The sequence below is a fragment of the Rhineura floridana genome, chromosome 6 (genome assembly GCF_030035675.1).
Source record: "Rhineura floridana isolate rRhiFlo1 chromosome 6, rRhiFlo1.hap2, whole genome shotgun sequence".
Taxonomy (NCBI): Eukaryota; Metazoa; Chordata; class Lepidosauria; order Squamata; family Rhineuridae; genus Rhineura; species Rhineura floridana.
This window is the reverse complement of record NC_084485.1, coordinates 72,478,057-72,495,053: the sequence shown is the minus strand read 5'-3', so window position 1 is coordinate 72,495,053 and position 16,997 is coordinate 72,478,057. Positions and strand designations below refer to the sequence as shown.

Genomic DNA, 16,997 nt, shown 5'->3' with positions numbered 1-16,997 from the left:
GGTTATTTTAGCAGCACAAGTTTCCAGTTAATGTATCTTCTTCAAAAGAAGGACATGAGTTGTACAGTTGGGCCCCGCTTGTCGGCGCTCCGCTAATACAGCAGCGCCAGCAGAGCAATCAGCTGTAGCATGGGGAGCTTCAGCCAGCGTGCTCCAGATGATCCCTGTCAGCTGTAGCGCAGGGAACTCCCCCGCTACAGCTGAGTAGGGCCCCACTTTCTGGCAGTTTGCGGTTTTCACTTTTCAGCGGGGGCCTGGAATGGAACTTGCCATATGAGTGGGGCCCTACTGTACTTAATGTGGCTCTCTGTTTGTGCTTTTGTTTATCTTTTGGCCATTAGAGGGCACAAGACATGTCAGGATGATATTCTGGTAATGCAATGGGGTGAGGGTGATGTACAAAAGAATCCTAGTTGGAAAGGGAACTCTAGTTTAAAAAGCCGGTTTTACTAAGGGGTAGAGCTAATTATCAGAGACAGCTTTATTTTTGTATAAATAAAGCTTAATCATAATCAAATACACAGAAATTATTTAATATATTTTCTTGCTTTCAGTGGGGGGAGCAAGCCCTACTGAACTCACTGGGGCTTAATTCTGAATATTTATTTATTTATTTAGTGCATTTGTATACCGCCCCATAGCTGAAGCTCTCTGGGCGGTTTACAATGATTAAAAACATTAAAAACAAATATACAAATTTAAAAACACATTTTTAAAAAGCAATTTAAAAATACATGCTAAAATGCCTGGGAGAAGAGGAAAGTCTAGTCATCTAGTAGTATGGTATCGTCTGCACATTTTAAATTGATATTTCTCTCTCCAGTTTTTACACCTCCTTCATCTTGATCCAAACCTGCTTTCCGTATAAGTTCTGCATTAAAGAAATAGGATGATAAAATACACCCTGTCTCACACCCTTCCTGATGGGGAACCAGTCAGTTTCTCCATATTCTGTCCTTACAGTAACCTCTTGTCCAGAGTATAGGTTACAAAGCAGAACAATCAGCTCCTGTGGAACCCAATTTCTTTTAAAGCACTCCATAGTTTTTTGTGATCTATACAATCAAAGGCTTTGCTGTAATCTATAAAACACAGACAAGCTTATAAGGAGTTAACTACTCAAGCTATTTGTCCTTTTCCTCTCTAGTAGCTCAGTTAATAGTGTAGTCAAAAATATTTGTTAGCGCAAACTAAATTGGTTAAGTCAAATAGATACTAATGCTCTTCCCAACTGCCACATTTCAGAAGCCTTACAATCAGCAGAATCCAATGTGCAAGCAGACTTTTGCTCATGCAACAAGACTTCACCTTCCGTTCCTCCCCAATGCAGTCCCCTGAAGATTTTCAGGGCTCGAGGGGGGTCTGCCAGGGGGGGGAGAGGAAAGTGCAGTCCTATTGCATAAATAGAAGTCTGTTCCACTCATGCACAGATAGCATTAAAAGTTTTTCATTACCTATGAACATAAGAACACTGCACTGTAAACTGTTTGGGTTCATGTTAAATTATTCTATCTTTTGTGACTTTCTTTAGAGGCCAACTGTAATTGTGTTTTCTCTTAGGAAGACTGATGGTCCAAGGAAAATTTGATTTAATCTATCTGCATGGAGCCTCTGAACAGTAATTGTTCCTTCCACTAGCTCTGGAGTGGCTAACCTGTGGCCCTCTCAGATATTGTTAGACTACAACTGGTGGAAGGGTGGGATATAAATTGAATAAATAATAATTGAATAAATAAAAAAGTCATTATTCCTGACCATTTGTCATGCTGACTGGGAGTTGATGGGAATTGGAGTCCAACAACTTCTGCAGGACCACAAGTTCCCCATCCCTACACTAGCTGCTACAATTAACAGGATTAGTTCAACAGTTTTAAATGTTTACAATTTAAATGTTATTATATAATTATCAGCACTGTAAGCTATGCAATCCTCCCACTTCAATCACTTTCTGCTTTTAGGAGATCTAAACTCAGAGAGACCTACAACCAGTGAAACTAACCTGACCCAGCCTGAGGTGCGTTTACAGTATGAAATAGGACCGAGCGCTATAGTGCACTCACCTCTGGCTGTTCAGAATGGATTTTTCCATATGATCGTTCACAGCTATCATGCAGAGCTGCTGACATCCTATCTCTCCAGCATTGCTTCCTTCCTTGAGGATGAGGTGATCCCTCAAGTTATTCCCATGAAGATTGAAATTGTGGACACCACGATTACTCTGAAAGTGAGTGTGTGTGTGTGTGTGTGTGTGTGTGTGTGTGTGTGTGTGTGTATCTGCATGTATATATGTTAGCCATAGAATAGATTGGGAGGTAGCTTAGATGTTAACATTTAAAAGTTTATCGAAGAACAAGTTTTGCTGAAGAAGAATGAACATGTCTTGCAAAACTACATTCCGCATCTCTACCCTGTTAGCATTCTTTAAGAACGTCAACAGGCATGTGAACAGGGATGATCTGGTAGACATATTCTTAGACTTTTAAAAAAGCTTTTGATCAAGTCCTTTGCCATGATAATGCGATGAGAATAGATCATTTTATGGATTAGTAACTGGTAGGGATGAAAAAATCTGTCAGTTTTAGTTATCTCAGTTTCTTGTTTTTCTAATCTTAAATTCGGTTCTCCACATTTCAGCAGCAATTTGCATTTTTTTAAAAAAAATCATCATGAAAATTATTTAGCATTTTAGTGCATCTTGTTGCTTTTCCCCTCTCACTCACTTTTTAACATTCATAAATAATCTGACTTTGGGGTGAGCAGTGAGGTTGTTAGGTTTGTGGGTGACACCAAAGTATTCAAGGTGGTAAAAATGAAAATGGATTGCAGTGGATTGCTCCAAAAGGATGTTTTCAGACTGGGAGAATGGGCAACAAAATAGCAAATGCAGTTCACCTTTGGGCAACTTCCACCACTAAACTTCACATATACACTGATAGGGTCTAAGTTTATGATAACTGTCTAGGAAAGAGATCTTGGTGTTGTGGTAGGTTGATTGATTAAAACATCAACCCAGTGAGAAGCAGCTGTCAAAAAGTCAAATTTTATGCTAGGTATTGTTAGGAAAAATGTAGTAAGGAAGCCAAGCCATAAATCACATGGTCTTCGATGGCTATATACTAATGCACAGAGCATGGGAAACAAGCAGGATGAACTTGAACTCTTAATACAAGAGGGTAATTACGACTTGATAGGTATAACTGAAACTTGGTGGGATGACTCCCATGACTGGAATACAGCAATTGAAGGATATAACTTGTTCAAAAGAACAGAAGGAATAAAAAGGGAGGTGGAGTCACACTATATGTTAAAAATATATATCCCTCCACAGAAATACAGGAAGATGAGCTTGGTAGCTCCACCGAGAGTATCTGGATTAAAATTAATGGGGGAAGTAATAAAAGGAATGTGGTGCTTGGAGTCTATTACCGACCACCCAATCAAGGAGAAAATGAGAATGTAACTTTTGAAAAGCAAATTGCCAATGTTTTGAGGAGGCATGATGTAGTAGTAATGGGGGATTTCAATTATCCCGATATCTGTTGGGAGACAAATTCTGCCAAACACGGCCCCTCCAAGAAATTTCTGACTTGAGTTGGAGATAACTTTCTCCTACAGAAAGTAGAGGAAGCAACCAGAGGATCAGCTACCGTGGACTTGATTCTAACCAATAGAGATGATTTGGTGGATGAAGTGGCAGTTACGGGAACTCTGGGGGAAAGTGACCACACCATACTTGAATTCTTGATTTTAATAGAAGCAAAAGCTGAGAGTAACCATACGCGCACCCCAGACTTCAGGAAAGCTGATTTTAATAAACTCAGAACAATTGTAAATACGGTTCCATGGCAAGTGACCCTGATGAGAAAAGGAGCCCAAGATGGGTGGGAGTTTCTAAAAATGGAAATTCTAAAAGCGCGATGGCAAGCAATTCCAACATGGAAAAAAACGGGGAAACAACAGAAGAAGCCAATGTGGCTTCACAAAAAGCTTAGAGAGGACCTGAAAACAAAAAAAGGACAATACAGGAAGTGGAAAGAAGGCCAGGCCACAAAGGAAGAGTACAGGCAGGTATCACGGAATTGCCAGGATGGTATCAAGAAGCCTAAAGCTGAGAATGAGCTGAGGTTAGTGAGAGATGCTAAAAGCAACAAAAAAGGTTTCTTCAAGTATGTCCATAGTAAAAGACAGAAAAGAAATGGTGGCACAGCTGCTCAATGAGGATGGCAAAATGATAACAGATGACAAAGAAAAGGCAAAAGTTCTCAATTCCTACTTTTGCTCAGTTTTCTACCAAAAAAGGGTCTATGACCCTCCCGGGAAACATGAAGTAGAAGGGGCAGGATTGGAGCTTGAGATTGATAGACAAATAGTCAAGGAATATGTAATCACTTTGAACGAGTTCAAATTGGCAGGGCCCGATAAACTACATCCTAGAGTATTGAAGGAACTGGCTGAAGAACTCTCAGAACCGCTGTCTATTATCTTTGCGAAATCATGGAGGACTGGTGAAGTGCCGGATGACTGGAGGAGAGCTAATGTTGTCCCTATCTTCAAAAAAGGGGAAAAGGAGGAACCGGGGAACTACAGACCAGTCAGTTTAACATCAATCCCTGGAAAAACTCTGGAGCAGATTATAAAGCAGTCAATCTGTAAGCACCTTGAAAACAATGCAGTGATTACTAGGAGCTAACATGGATTTATGAACAACAAATCCTGCCAAACTAATCTTATCTCATTTTTTGACTAGGTAACCTCCCTTGTAGACTGTCGGAATGCTGTGGACATAATATAGCTCGACTTCAGCAAAGTTTTTGACAAAGTGCCCCATGATATTCTGATTAGCAAGCTAGCTAAATGTGGGCTGGATGAAACAACTATCCGGTGGATCCACAGTTGGCTCCAGAATCATACTCAAAGAGTGCTTATCAATGGTTCCTTCTCAAACTGGGCGGAAGTAATGACTGGGGTACCACAGGGCTCGGTCCTGGGCCCAGTGCTCTTCAACATTTTTATTAACTTGCATGAGGAGGTACAGAGCATGCTTATCAAATTTGCAGATGATACAAAGTTGGGGGGCATAGCTAATACCGTGGAAGGCAGAAACAAAATTCAAAGGGACCTTGATAGGTTGGAGCGTTGGGCTGGAAACAACAGAATGAAATTCAACAGAGATAAATGCAAAGTTCTACACTTAGGAAAAAGAAACCAAATGCACAGTTATAAGATAGGGGATACTTGGCTCAGCAATACGACATGTGAGAAGGATCTTGGAATTGTTGTTGATCACAAGCTGAATATGAGCCAACAGTGTGATGTGGCTGCAAAAAAGGCAAATGTTGTATTAGGCTGCATTAACAGAAGTATAGTTTCCAAATCGTGTGAAGTATTAGTTCCCCTCTGCTCAGCACTGTTTGAGTACTGTATCCAGTTCTGGTCTCCGCACTTCAAGAAGGATGCAGACAGATTGGAACAGGTTCAGAGGAGGGCAACAAGGATGATCAAGGGACTGGAAACAAAGCCCTATGAGAAGACACTGAATGAACTGGGCATGTTTAGCCTTGAGAAGAGAAGACTGAGGGGAGATATGATAGCACTCTTCAAGTACATGAAAGGTGTCAGATAGATGAGGGCTGGGATCTTTTCTTGATCGTCCCAGACTGCAGAACACAGAATAATGGACTCAAGTTGCAGAAAGCCAGATTTCGACTGGACATCAGGAAAAACCTCCTAACTGTTAGAGCCATAAGACAATGGAACCAATTACCTAGAGAGGTAGTGGGCTCTTCAACACTGGAGGCATTCAAGAGGCAGCTGGACAGCCTTCTGTCGGGAATGTTTTGATTTGGATTCCTGCATTGAGCAGGGGGTTGGACTTGATGGCCTTATAGGCCCCTTCCAACTCTACTATTCTATGATTCTATGAAAGAGATCAAAAATAAAACTGTCAGTTGTTGCAATGTATTCATACAAATCTATAGTGTGACCACACTTGGAACATTGTATACAGTTCTGTTTGCCAAATCTCAAAAAAGATATTGTGGAGCTAGAAAAAGTGCAGAAAATGGTCAGGTGGCTGAAGCAACTCCCCAGTGAGGAAAGATTACAAACGTTTGGGGTTTTTCAGTTAAGAGAAAAAGTGAATAAGAGGGGACATGAACTTTATAAAATTACATACAGTGTAGATAAAATCGCCCCCCATAATAATAGAACCTGGGATCATCTTGTAAGGCTGAATGCTGAGAGATTCAGGACAAATAAGAGGAATTACTTTACACAGAGTATAGTTAAACTGTGAAATTATCTGCCACAAGATGTGGTGACAGATGACATTAGAATTAGACAAATTCCTGTAGGATACGACTATCAGCTACTAATCACGATGGCTATATGCTACCTCAAGGATCAGAGGACACAGGTTGCTAGGGAACAACAGCAGAAGAAGGGCTATTGCACTCATCTCCTGGTTGTGGACTTTCCATAGGCATCTGATAGGCCAGTTGGGAAACAGGATGTTGGACTAGACAGGCCTTTGGTCTAATCTAACAGGTCTGCTCTATTGTTCTTGTTTTCCTACAGGGATGATTGAATGCTCTATTAATATTACTCTCATCACCAAGCTTTGTGCTTGGCTTTTTCCCTCTTCCTGTCTCCTTTCTTTCCTTGGGAATAGGTTTTGTTATTGACACATCATTGACTGGATGTGTCAATGTTCCTTGCAGAACAGACCACCTTTCTTGTAATGTATGAACACTGGAATTAATTGATAACAGAAAAAATGCAAAATAAATTCAGTGTACATTTTGTTTTGCTTCTTGTAACTGCAAAGACAAACTGAAACCAGTTTTGAGGTGAGAGTTCAGAACCTTCTCCCTCCCCCTCTCTTTAAAAATGTTTTGCCTTTTAAATTGCCAGTGCTGAGTTAATTGCCTCCAATCTCTTGCACTTGCTTCTGATTGAAAGGTTCTAGTTTCATGTTGACAGTTGTCAATATGGATATGAACAATCTGGAGCTGATCTGAACAAACAGATGGCCCATAACTACCTTCAGATGTCAAATGTATGGTTTGTCTTTTCATTGACCCCATAAATAATTTGAAAAGGATTTTTGAGCTTGTGCCCTACCCTAATAAACCTGTTAAAGAAGTGTGCAACCCTGTAGTCTTCACTCTTCATCCTGCTGTGTGTATCTTGTGCCAAAATATCCCCCAATTTGTGCTGAGGAAGCCCAAATTCCATGTCTTGAACTCAGATTTGCTATTCTGTGAATGAAAAGGCTCTTCCTGTTTGCAGAAGGGACTTACATCCAGTGGAGGCTTCCCACTGGAGAAAGGGAGAGGTAATTTGTTCTCATCCCCCTCCCTTCCCCCAGCACCACCTCCCATGCTTGATACCCACAATGATATAGACACTATGCTGTTGTTCATGATGATCGCTGCTGGCCCAGATTGGCTAGCAGCATTACTATAAGTGGCACAGCACCTGTAATGTCAAACCATCAGAAGTAAATCCCTGTGTGATAGCTACCTGTCCTTTTACAGGATCATTGCTGATTGCTCTTCATTCTGGGAACTGATAACAAGGATGTACTTACTGCTGACATTAGCCTTGTTCATGGCTTGGTGTGCTGTGGTCTGACTAAGTGTCTTCTGCTGCTTGATTTTGTTAGCCTTCTTCAGCAAGATACTAAAAATAAACAAATACTCTGTTTTGCTTTCCCAAGTTATAATGTAGCCTTTAAAATATTCCAACACTGTTGTAAAGTTCTGTATCATGCAACAGGATCCATTATTACCTGATGAGAGTGCAGTGGTATCTGTAGCAAAGAAAAAGTTGGTGTGTTTTATAAGTCACTTCAGATGTGTAATAAATGAAACCTTATAGGCTTGAATCTAAAGAACCATGAAGAATCTATCACAAGTATGTGTGGTCTTTCAACCTTCCCATTTCAATGGCAGTCCCCTAAAAAGCTAAACCCAGAGGTTGGGTACATATCTGGTAGTGGTATTCTGCTACAGATGAGAGCAGGGGGCTGCTGCCAAAGGTTATCTGCATCTTCCCTACTCCCATCCCACACACGTGGCAGTGTATTGTGCATGGGCATCACTGGATTTGATATTCTATTGTATTTAACAGTACTTTCTTATTTAATGAGATAGAGTGTGGAAACGCTTGCATCAGCAATATTGTTACTGCAAAAATTTGAGAGAGAATATATATATATATTTTAAAAGGCCAATATTCTTTCTTTTGCAGGATGACACTCCTCGGGTGTACCCTACGTCGCCTGGTCCTATCCCTGTAATCCTAGCAGTGGACCACATTGTTGTTTGTTGTAATGATGATGGAGTGTTCTTTATAACAGGTCAGTACCATAAAATACCAGTGGCACTGGCTGGAAGAAGCTGCAGCTAAAACAGCTACACCTCTAAGAATCTTCAACCCACCCCAGCTTCTTTTTGTTGCAACTGATACATTAAGATTATTAATAAGACGTTTAAGATAGTGCTGTGTAAAATATTTACAGTGAGACTAAAACTCTGTTGCTGTTGGATATTCATTCTCAGCCATTGCCTTCCCTAATCCTCAGTTTCTCATTCTGTAAAAAGTGGAGGAGTTCTCTTGAAATAAGCTCCAGGATGTGAATGTTATGATGTGTACATTTTTACATTATTTTCCAGCTTCTGAGGGGGAAGGTTCTATGCAGAAGAAGCTTCAGAAAGACCTTAAAAAACAGCAAATCCCGGTAGAGAGAATCTCTGCAGTTTCAGTAGGAACGAGTGACAAGCTACAGGTATGCCATATCTCCTTGTGAGAAACTTGCAGTCACAAAAGTAAAAGGAGTAGGGAAACACAAGGCCCCTGCCTGCATGTGTATTTCCTTTTCGGTGTATTTACAGACATCCAGCTCTTAAGTTCTCCTTTCTGGATATATCAGCTTCAGTTCCCTTCTCTCCTTTCACATTTATTTGCAGAAGCAAGGGCAAGTATGTCACCTTGCTGATTCTCAGATACACTACTGTGCCATTTCTTGTAAAGACTGCTTTCTGAAACAGAATTTTGAAACATTATAATAAAATATTTATTGCTTTTCCATAATAGAAATTACAATTGATTGACTTGCATTGTGGTAATGAGAAATTAACAAAATTTTAAAAAATCTGAATTGTGGACTACATCAAAAAGTGCTGTATTAATGGTAATAAAAAGATCTGCCTTTTAGAGGAAAACATCCAGTGTAGTACTAACCTACATGTTTCCTTTTAAAAGACAACTCTTCCAGTATTTTATTATTGCTTTTTAGTGTTTCAGAGAATGCAAATTTATTTCAAAAACATATCAATAATTCAGGAGAAGCACTTTTAATATTGTGGCTTCCACTGTGAGCTGTATTATTGAAAGACAAGTTTATGAAACATTCTCCACTCATGGTATGAGTAAAAGAAAGGCAGTTCATTGTAATGTGAATGTTAATAGATAAACAGGATTTCCTGAAAGTGAAATGAACTGGGAACCTGTGTACATATGGATGGATGTGTGTGCGTGCACATACACACCATCTATCTATCTATACATACATAGAGAGAAAGTATCCCATACAAATAGGTATCAGTATAACATGCATAGTGCTGTTTTGCATTATTTGTTCTTTTAAAGATGAAAGATATTGTGGCCTTTGGCTTGTGCATTAATAAATTTGGTTGTTCATAGACATCTGGTTGGCCACTGTGGAAAACAGGGTATTGGACAAGATGGGCCCAGGATCTGATCCAGTAGGGCTCTTATATTCTTACGTTGTTACTGATTGACTAATATTAGCTTTGATGTTTTATTTTGCAAATCTTTTCTTGTACATGCTTATATTTTAATTTTGGATATTAATGGAAAACTTAAAACCAAAAACTGGGCAGAAAAATCAGGGATAGAGAGAACCTGGCTCATATTTTCAGGAACTTAGATAATGGTCTCTGATTGCAATCTACTTTTCCTTTCTTGAAAAAGGAAAGATAAAGGGGGCTGGAGAGAACTTGTAATATAAACCCCTTTTAATATGATAAAACATTTGGAACCCTAATAATTTTCTACTTAGCAGAATGTCTGAAATAAGAATTAGTGCATTACAAAAACCCCTGAAAGCTAATAGTTATTAAGACTACACTATCCGCAAGTACTCTTGCTGGGGAAGTTACCTCTTTGAGTAATAAGGGTATAATGCCTCATCACTCAAATTCTGCCTTACATTTACAGCTTGGAAAATACTTTATCTTCCCTCCCCCTCCTTATTTTGTCTTTGTAGCTAAAAGAAGTGCCTGCTTTGGAGAGAGAGTTACAGATCACCAAAAAAGCTCTTGCAGAAGCCAATCTGGACAAAACACGCCTACTACAGGAAATTAGGAAATATGACCCTCTCTTCCAGCTTTGACAGCAGAGGACTGGGCTACAGATGCTCAGGCAACCAGAGGTCACCAGCAGTTTAAAAAAGCTTGCTTGTTACATAACAGCTACCTAGGCCATTTCCAATCCAGAGTAACTGCCTTGAGGAACAGAAAACGAGTGCCATTACAGGAGATGGAACATGGAAGTTGAGGGGCAGCAAGAGAACATGTGGGAATGAGATGATCTGAAGTGTTGGGTTTTACAGTGTCTAGATGGGATGAAACTGCATTTCAACTGAAACATGGCAGCACTGAATCTAAAAAGCTACAAAGCCAAACAAGGAAGAACCAGGTGTCTATCCTGTCCAAGTTATCTACAAGTGGTGCTGAAAAAAATAACTAATCTTTCTCATCATAATCTGCTTCATTCCTGTTAAAGGTGATGGGTAGTGTTGAGGACATGCTTGTTGTACACCAAAGCAGTAAGGTGAATCTTCTTAGTTGAAGCATTGTTAGACACTGAAAATAAATTTCTTGGAACGTTGGTGCAGCAGCATGAGCCTGGAGCATAGAAAGATGAGGATGGGGTACAGGCCCAGCAGAGGAAATAGATTGCTAGGACCAGAAAGTTAAAAATCCATAATCAGTCCTGATATGAAAAAGACAGTTAGGTGGTTGCAATGTTCCATTAAACTGTTTTTTTCTTACTCTCCCCTTTTCCAATAACACTCTGTTTAATAGAGTGTTTCATCAGCTTTCCTCACGCTTCTTCATAAGCACACTTGATCTCCTTCACTGTTGCCTTCTTGCAGCATCACAACCCTTACTGGGTGTAACTTGGAGAGAAACTGCCTGATTGACAAGTGTTCCATCCTTGACAGTTGAAATGTGTTGGAAGTACATTTCCTTTGCATTACACTACACTGATAAGCTTGGACAGAACAGAGGAAGTGGGTTCTGCCAGTTCCCTCTGTACTTAGAACTTCATTGGGTACATGATGAATGACAAACTATCCTGCAACATTCTGTAATCCAGATTAATGCTGGTAGAAATTGTTTTAGTGTGTGATTGTAAAGTTGCTGAATGCTCAACCCTTTTCTCTTTCTGATTTCACTTGCGGTATGCTATTTAGAATGAATGAAACAGCAGCAGTTAAGCTCTGAAACAAGCTTGGCCACTTCTAGTTTTCTTTGATGCTTCCATAAAGATGTTGTTGCATGTGAAACAATTTTAGAGGGGCTTTTGTCCAAAAGCAGTTTTAACAAGGAAGACATGATGAAGCCTTCATGGTAAATGGTAAAAAACGAGGAAAGAAAGACTCCATCAATTTATTTATTTATTTATTTATTTATTTTATTCAGCTTATATCCCGCCCGACTAGCAAATAGCTCTCTGGGCGGCAAACATAGAAACATATACAATAATAAAATTACAAGATCAATATAACAAATATAAAAGTACATCATCTAAAATACCAATTACAACATTTACATAAATAACTTAGATTAAAATGCTTCAGAGAAGAGAAAGGTTTTAACCTGGCGCCGAAAAGATAATAGTGTCGGTGCCAGGCGTACCTCCTCGGGGAGACTATTCCACAATTCGGGGGCCACCACTGAGAAGGCCCTAGATCTTGTTACTACCCTCCGGGCTTCCCTATGGGTCAGGACCCGGAGGAGGGCCTTCGTAGTAGACCGTAGTGTACGAGCCGGTTCATAACGGGAGAGGCATTCCTGCAGGTATCGTGGTCCCGCGCTGTATAAGGCTTTATAGGTTAATACCAACACTTTGAATCTGGCCCGGTAGCATATTGGAAGCCAGTGCAGGCGAGCCAGAACAGGTGTTATATGCTCAGACCGCTTAGTTCTTGTTAGCAGTCTGGCCGCCGTATTTTGCACTAGCTGTAGCTTCCGAACCGTCTTCAGAGGTAGCCCTACGTAGAGCACATTGCAGTAGTCCAAACGTGAGGTTACCAGAGCATGAACCACTGATGTAAGGTCCTCCTTACTCAGATAGGGACGTAGCTGGGCTACCAACCGAAGTTGGTAAAACGCTTTCCGTGCCACCCAGGCTACATGGGCCTCGAGTGATAGGGAAGAGTCTAAAACGACTCCCAAACTACGAACCTGATCCTTTAGGGGGAGTGTAACCCCATCCAGGACAGGGTATGTATCCACCATCTGACCAGAGAAACCATCCACCAGCAGCATCTCAGTCTTATCCGGATTGAGTCTCAGTTTGTTAGTTCTCATCCAGTCCATTGTCGTGTCCAGACAACAGTTCAGCACATCGACCGCCTCACCTGAAGAAGATGAAAAGGAGAAGTAGAGCTGCGTGTCATCAGCGTACTGATGACAACGCACTCCAAAACTCCGGATGACTGCACCCAACGGCTTCATATAGATATTAAAGAGCATGGGAGACAAGACCGAACCCTGCGGGACCCCATATTGGAGAACCCACGGGGTCGAGCAATGTTCCCCAAGTATTATCTTCTGGAGATGGCCCGCCAAGTAGGAGCGGAACCACTGCCAACTCCGCAAGTCTCTCCAGAAGGATACCATGATCGATGGTATCAAAAGCCGCTGAGAGATCAAGGAGAATCAACAGAGTTACACTCCCTCTGTCTCTCTCCCAATATAGGTCATCACACAGGGCGACCAAGGCCGTCTCAGTGCCAAAACCAGGTCTGAAACCCGAGTGAAATGGATCTAGATAATCGGTTTCATCCAATAGCGCCTGGAGCTGGTCAGCAACCACTCGTTCCAAGACCTTGCCCAAGAATGGAACATTTGCCACTGGTCTATAGTTGTTAAAGTCCTCTGGGTCCAAGGAAGGTTTTTCCAGGAGTGGTCTCACCGCCGCTTCTTTCAGACAGCCAGGGACCACTCCCTCTCGTAAAGAGGCATTTATCACTTCCTTGGCCCAGCCAGCTGTTCCATCCTTGCTAGTTTTTATAAGCCAAGACGGGCAAGGATCAAGTACCGAAGTGGTTGCACGTACCTGTCCAAGCACCTTGTCCACGTCCTCGAACTGAACCGACTGAAACTCATCCAACAAAACATGACTAGACTGTGTTCCAGACACCTCATTAGGACTAACTGTCATAAAATGGGAATCTAGGTCCCGACGAATGCATAAGATCTTATGCTGGAAGTGCTTAGCAAACTCATTACAGCGGGCTACCGATGTATCTACCATGTCCTGTGGGCCAGGGTGGAGTAGCCCTCGGACAACTCTAAAAAGCTCTGCTGGGCGGGAGAGAGATGACTTAATAGTGGCGGCGAAATGTTGTTTCTTCGCCGCCCTCACCGCACCTACATACCGCTTGGTAGAAGCACAAACCAGCGCATAATAATCCAGGGACTGCAACCTATAAAATAGTACAAGATGACTCTCCAATCAATCAAAGCCAGTCTCAGACAAGTAAACACAGTCCAACAATCTACAATGAATAACAGATCTGTCCTTGCCCACTATACATGAACTAGCAATAGTATCAAATATTACAGAAATTAGATGCTTACAGTACTAAGTATAACGCAAGCCAATATTGAATCCTGTACCTAGTTGAATGTAAAGGTATATCATGTGACACTCCTGGAAGTTGAGGACTCTGGGAATGTGCAAAAGCTGTGAATGCTAACACACATCTCTCCCCCTCTTCCCTCTACCAGCCTTTTTTTTCTACTTTAGTTTGGTTTTGTGTTACTGGTTGATAAATGAAACACACAACTCAATAAAACGTTAATTGTTAGAAAGCCAGTTTCAGAGAGCGGCCAAGAAAGTGGTGATGCACCATGTCCCTAAGGAGCATATGAGACCCAGTGGAGCCAGAGGTGGGGAACCAGTAGTCCCCCAGATGTTGCTGGACTAAAACTCCCATTAGCCATGATTGTTGGCGATGCTGGCTGGGGCTGATGGGAATTGTCCAGGCACATTTGGATGGCCCCAGGTTTCCCACCCCTACATTAGAGAAACAAATGTGAAAAAGACTGGTGGTAACCCTTCTTGTGAGGCATTGCAAGATATAACTACAATTAATACAGGTGCGCTCTACTGAAAAGCCACTGACAGCATTTGACTTTTCAGACTATTAGATTTTAATACATTTCAAACTTTTCATGTTAGTTTTTGTCTAGATGTATATAGTATGAGGCACTATCTTAATGTTGGATGCAAAACAAATTGATGATACACATGTGCACTACATTCTGGCAACAAGAAGGGAGTAGCAGTCTTCTCAAACCTCATGTCTAGGTGCAAATTCAAAGGGTGATTTTGTCTGTGATTAGGCTGATACATATGATTAAGTCTGTGCTGAGCTTTGGTATTTTTCCCCACTAGAAAGAAAACATAGCTATAACTTATAGGCCTGATTGTGTTCTTACACAATTTTTTAAAAAGGAGAATATTAAAATAGTAGAAGTGGAGACCAGAATTAATTTAGGTATAGGTAGATATGGTTACTAAAAGGTGGAAATGGATTAGGATTGGGAGGTTAAGGGAAATTAGTGTGTTTGGTGTTTTGGTTTTAAATCAAGTATTTTACATCTAGGGAGGAAGTATATGCTACAGTACATGTTGGATTAGTCAGATTGTTTAATGTATTAAAGATATTTAAACAGTGACTATGAACATGACGTTTATTTTTTTAAAAGGTATTGCGCAAATCATAATAGAATACGTATGATAAATATTCTGAGTATGCAGTTGTGTAATGTCCCTTCAAAACTATAGATTGTATTAATGTGTTGCTTATAACAAAATGGAGCATTAAGAGTGTAATGGATTGCTTTATATTATGTCTTTTAATTGTTAAACCAAATACTAGAATTGGTTAGTGAAATAACTAATCTTTGTCTAGTACTTGTGCAGTTTGTAGCTGAAGGCAGTGCTAGCTCCCAGCTACAGCTGCAGAATGCATTTTTGTGTTTGACATCTGCTTGTCTGCCTTGATCTGATTGCCTTGGAGCAGTCATGTGACCTTCACTATGTGAATCAGAGAGAACGGCTTAAAACAATTTTTTTTTCTGAACTGGGGAGGGGGGGAATCTGTATTCAGCTGCCTAAAATAATTTGCCAGCCCTTGAGGCTAGCACGGGCCATTAAACTCCAGAAAGTTTTGCCAGCTGTGCTGTGGTACTGTCACTTTCATTAATTCATCAGTGGTGATTTCTGCATATCAGGCTGCAGGTGTTGTCGCTTCTGATTGTTCAGTTTCTGTGCAATGAACTGTTGCTGATGCCTTTTCCCTAGGGTATCCTGTTTAAAGCACCCCTCAAATCCAGGCCACACACTGGAGTAAACATTGATTACCCTCTCCATATTGGAAAATGCCCAAGTGTGGTAGCCCTTCAATGCAGTGGCATAAAAACTCTATTAAAAGAGTAGTATGTGTTACAGTTGGCTCTTATGTATAGAACCACTCTTGTCTAATGAATAGAACTGTGTTTCTGTAGTCTGCAACTTTGTCTTTATGGGGTTGACAGTGCAGTTGCTACTATATATAGTACCATCTATGGTACCAAGACAACATACCAAATTAATACATCTTAAGTATAATCACATGCTTTCTGTGAACTTGACAGGTAAGTGTACTATATAAAAGTAGAGCATTTTTTCCTACATGCAATTGCTGATCAAGTGCAATTGCTGCCCAGTGATAACTGAATTTTCATTAAACATATGGGTCTGCATATGCCTATCTTCTCTTCTTGTTGAGTAAGAATGAAGCAAGATATTCTTATCCATGGTTTGATTATATAGGCTCACCATTGTTTTTTATTAATTGGAATGCTAAAACATGCATTTTTGTACCTTTCATTGCAAAATGCAGCATGTTAAATGTGAAGACAGGTGTATAAGAACAGTACAGAGAATTTAATTGCACAGTGCTGTCTCTGCATTTTTGTCCTGCTGAAAATAGATTTCTAACAGTTTCCAATATTTTTAATTAGGCTTAAAATAAGGCAAAATGTAAAGAAGATATGCTGGTATGAGAATTGTATGGTGTGACTTGTTTGGTTTTAATTATTGATATAGAAAGAGTCTTGCTTATCAGCCTGCTGTGGTGGGCATAGTCCAGATGCTTCCCCTCTGCTAACATATTCCTCTAAATTTACCACTGGAATAGGGCGGAAATCCACTGAATCGGATACTGATATGCTTGACTACTAAACTACATTACTGTAGTTCTGTTCTTAAAGACACTCCAGTGCTATATTTAAATGTAAAAAAAAGTCAAGAGCAAAACTTGTTGCTTCGTGGTACCATGAATGTGATATACCAAGAAATTCTTATTTGTAGCAATGTTATCCTAGTTTCTAGCTCCTGCTGTATCTTCAACCAGGAATGCTACAAGTACAGGGAGAGTACTGAATACAAGTCGCACTTGAATCTTAACTAAAGCATTCAACAGTATTGGATTTTATTTCAGTATACCTTTTATTCCTATGATTGTATTGGTTCTGTGAACCACTTCTAAGTTATAAATTAAATTGATTTACTCTGTTTCTGTTGATTTATTTCTCAACTTTAACTTTTCAGCATAATTCTATTGATTTGATCTTCAATAGCTTATCCTTTTATTGCTATTGCTGCTGCCACAAAAAACCAACAGT

The 16,997-nt window shown here is 40.3% G+C and overlaps 1 protein-coding gene across 1 annotated transcript in view; it reads left to right on the top strand.

Moving 5' to 3' along the window:
• The window catches only part of BLTP3A (bridge-like lipid transfer protein family member 3A), a 77,038-nt gene extending 60,151 nt beyond the window's left edge, over positions 1 to 16,887 (top strand). Inside the window, exons 18-21 of the mRNA XM_061632329.1 lie at positions 1,959 to 2,224; positions 8,254 to 8,362; positions 8,679 to 8,791; positions 10,295 to 16,887. Coding sequence (XP_061488313.1) covers positions 1,959 to 2,224; positions 8,254 to 8,362; positions 8,679 to 8,791; positions 10,295 to 10,420 — 614 coding nt within the window. The 3' untranslated portion in view covers positions 10,421 to 16,887. The remainder of the gene's footprint in view (positions 1 to 1,958; positions 2,225 to 8,253; positions 8,363 to 8,678; positions 8,792 to 10,294) is intronic.
• Positions 16,888 to 16,997: the final 110 nt, after the last annotated feature.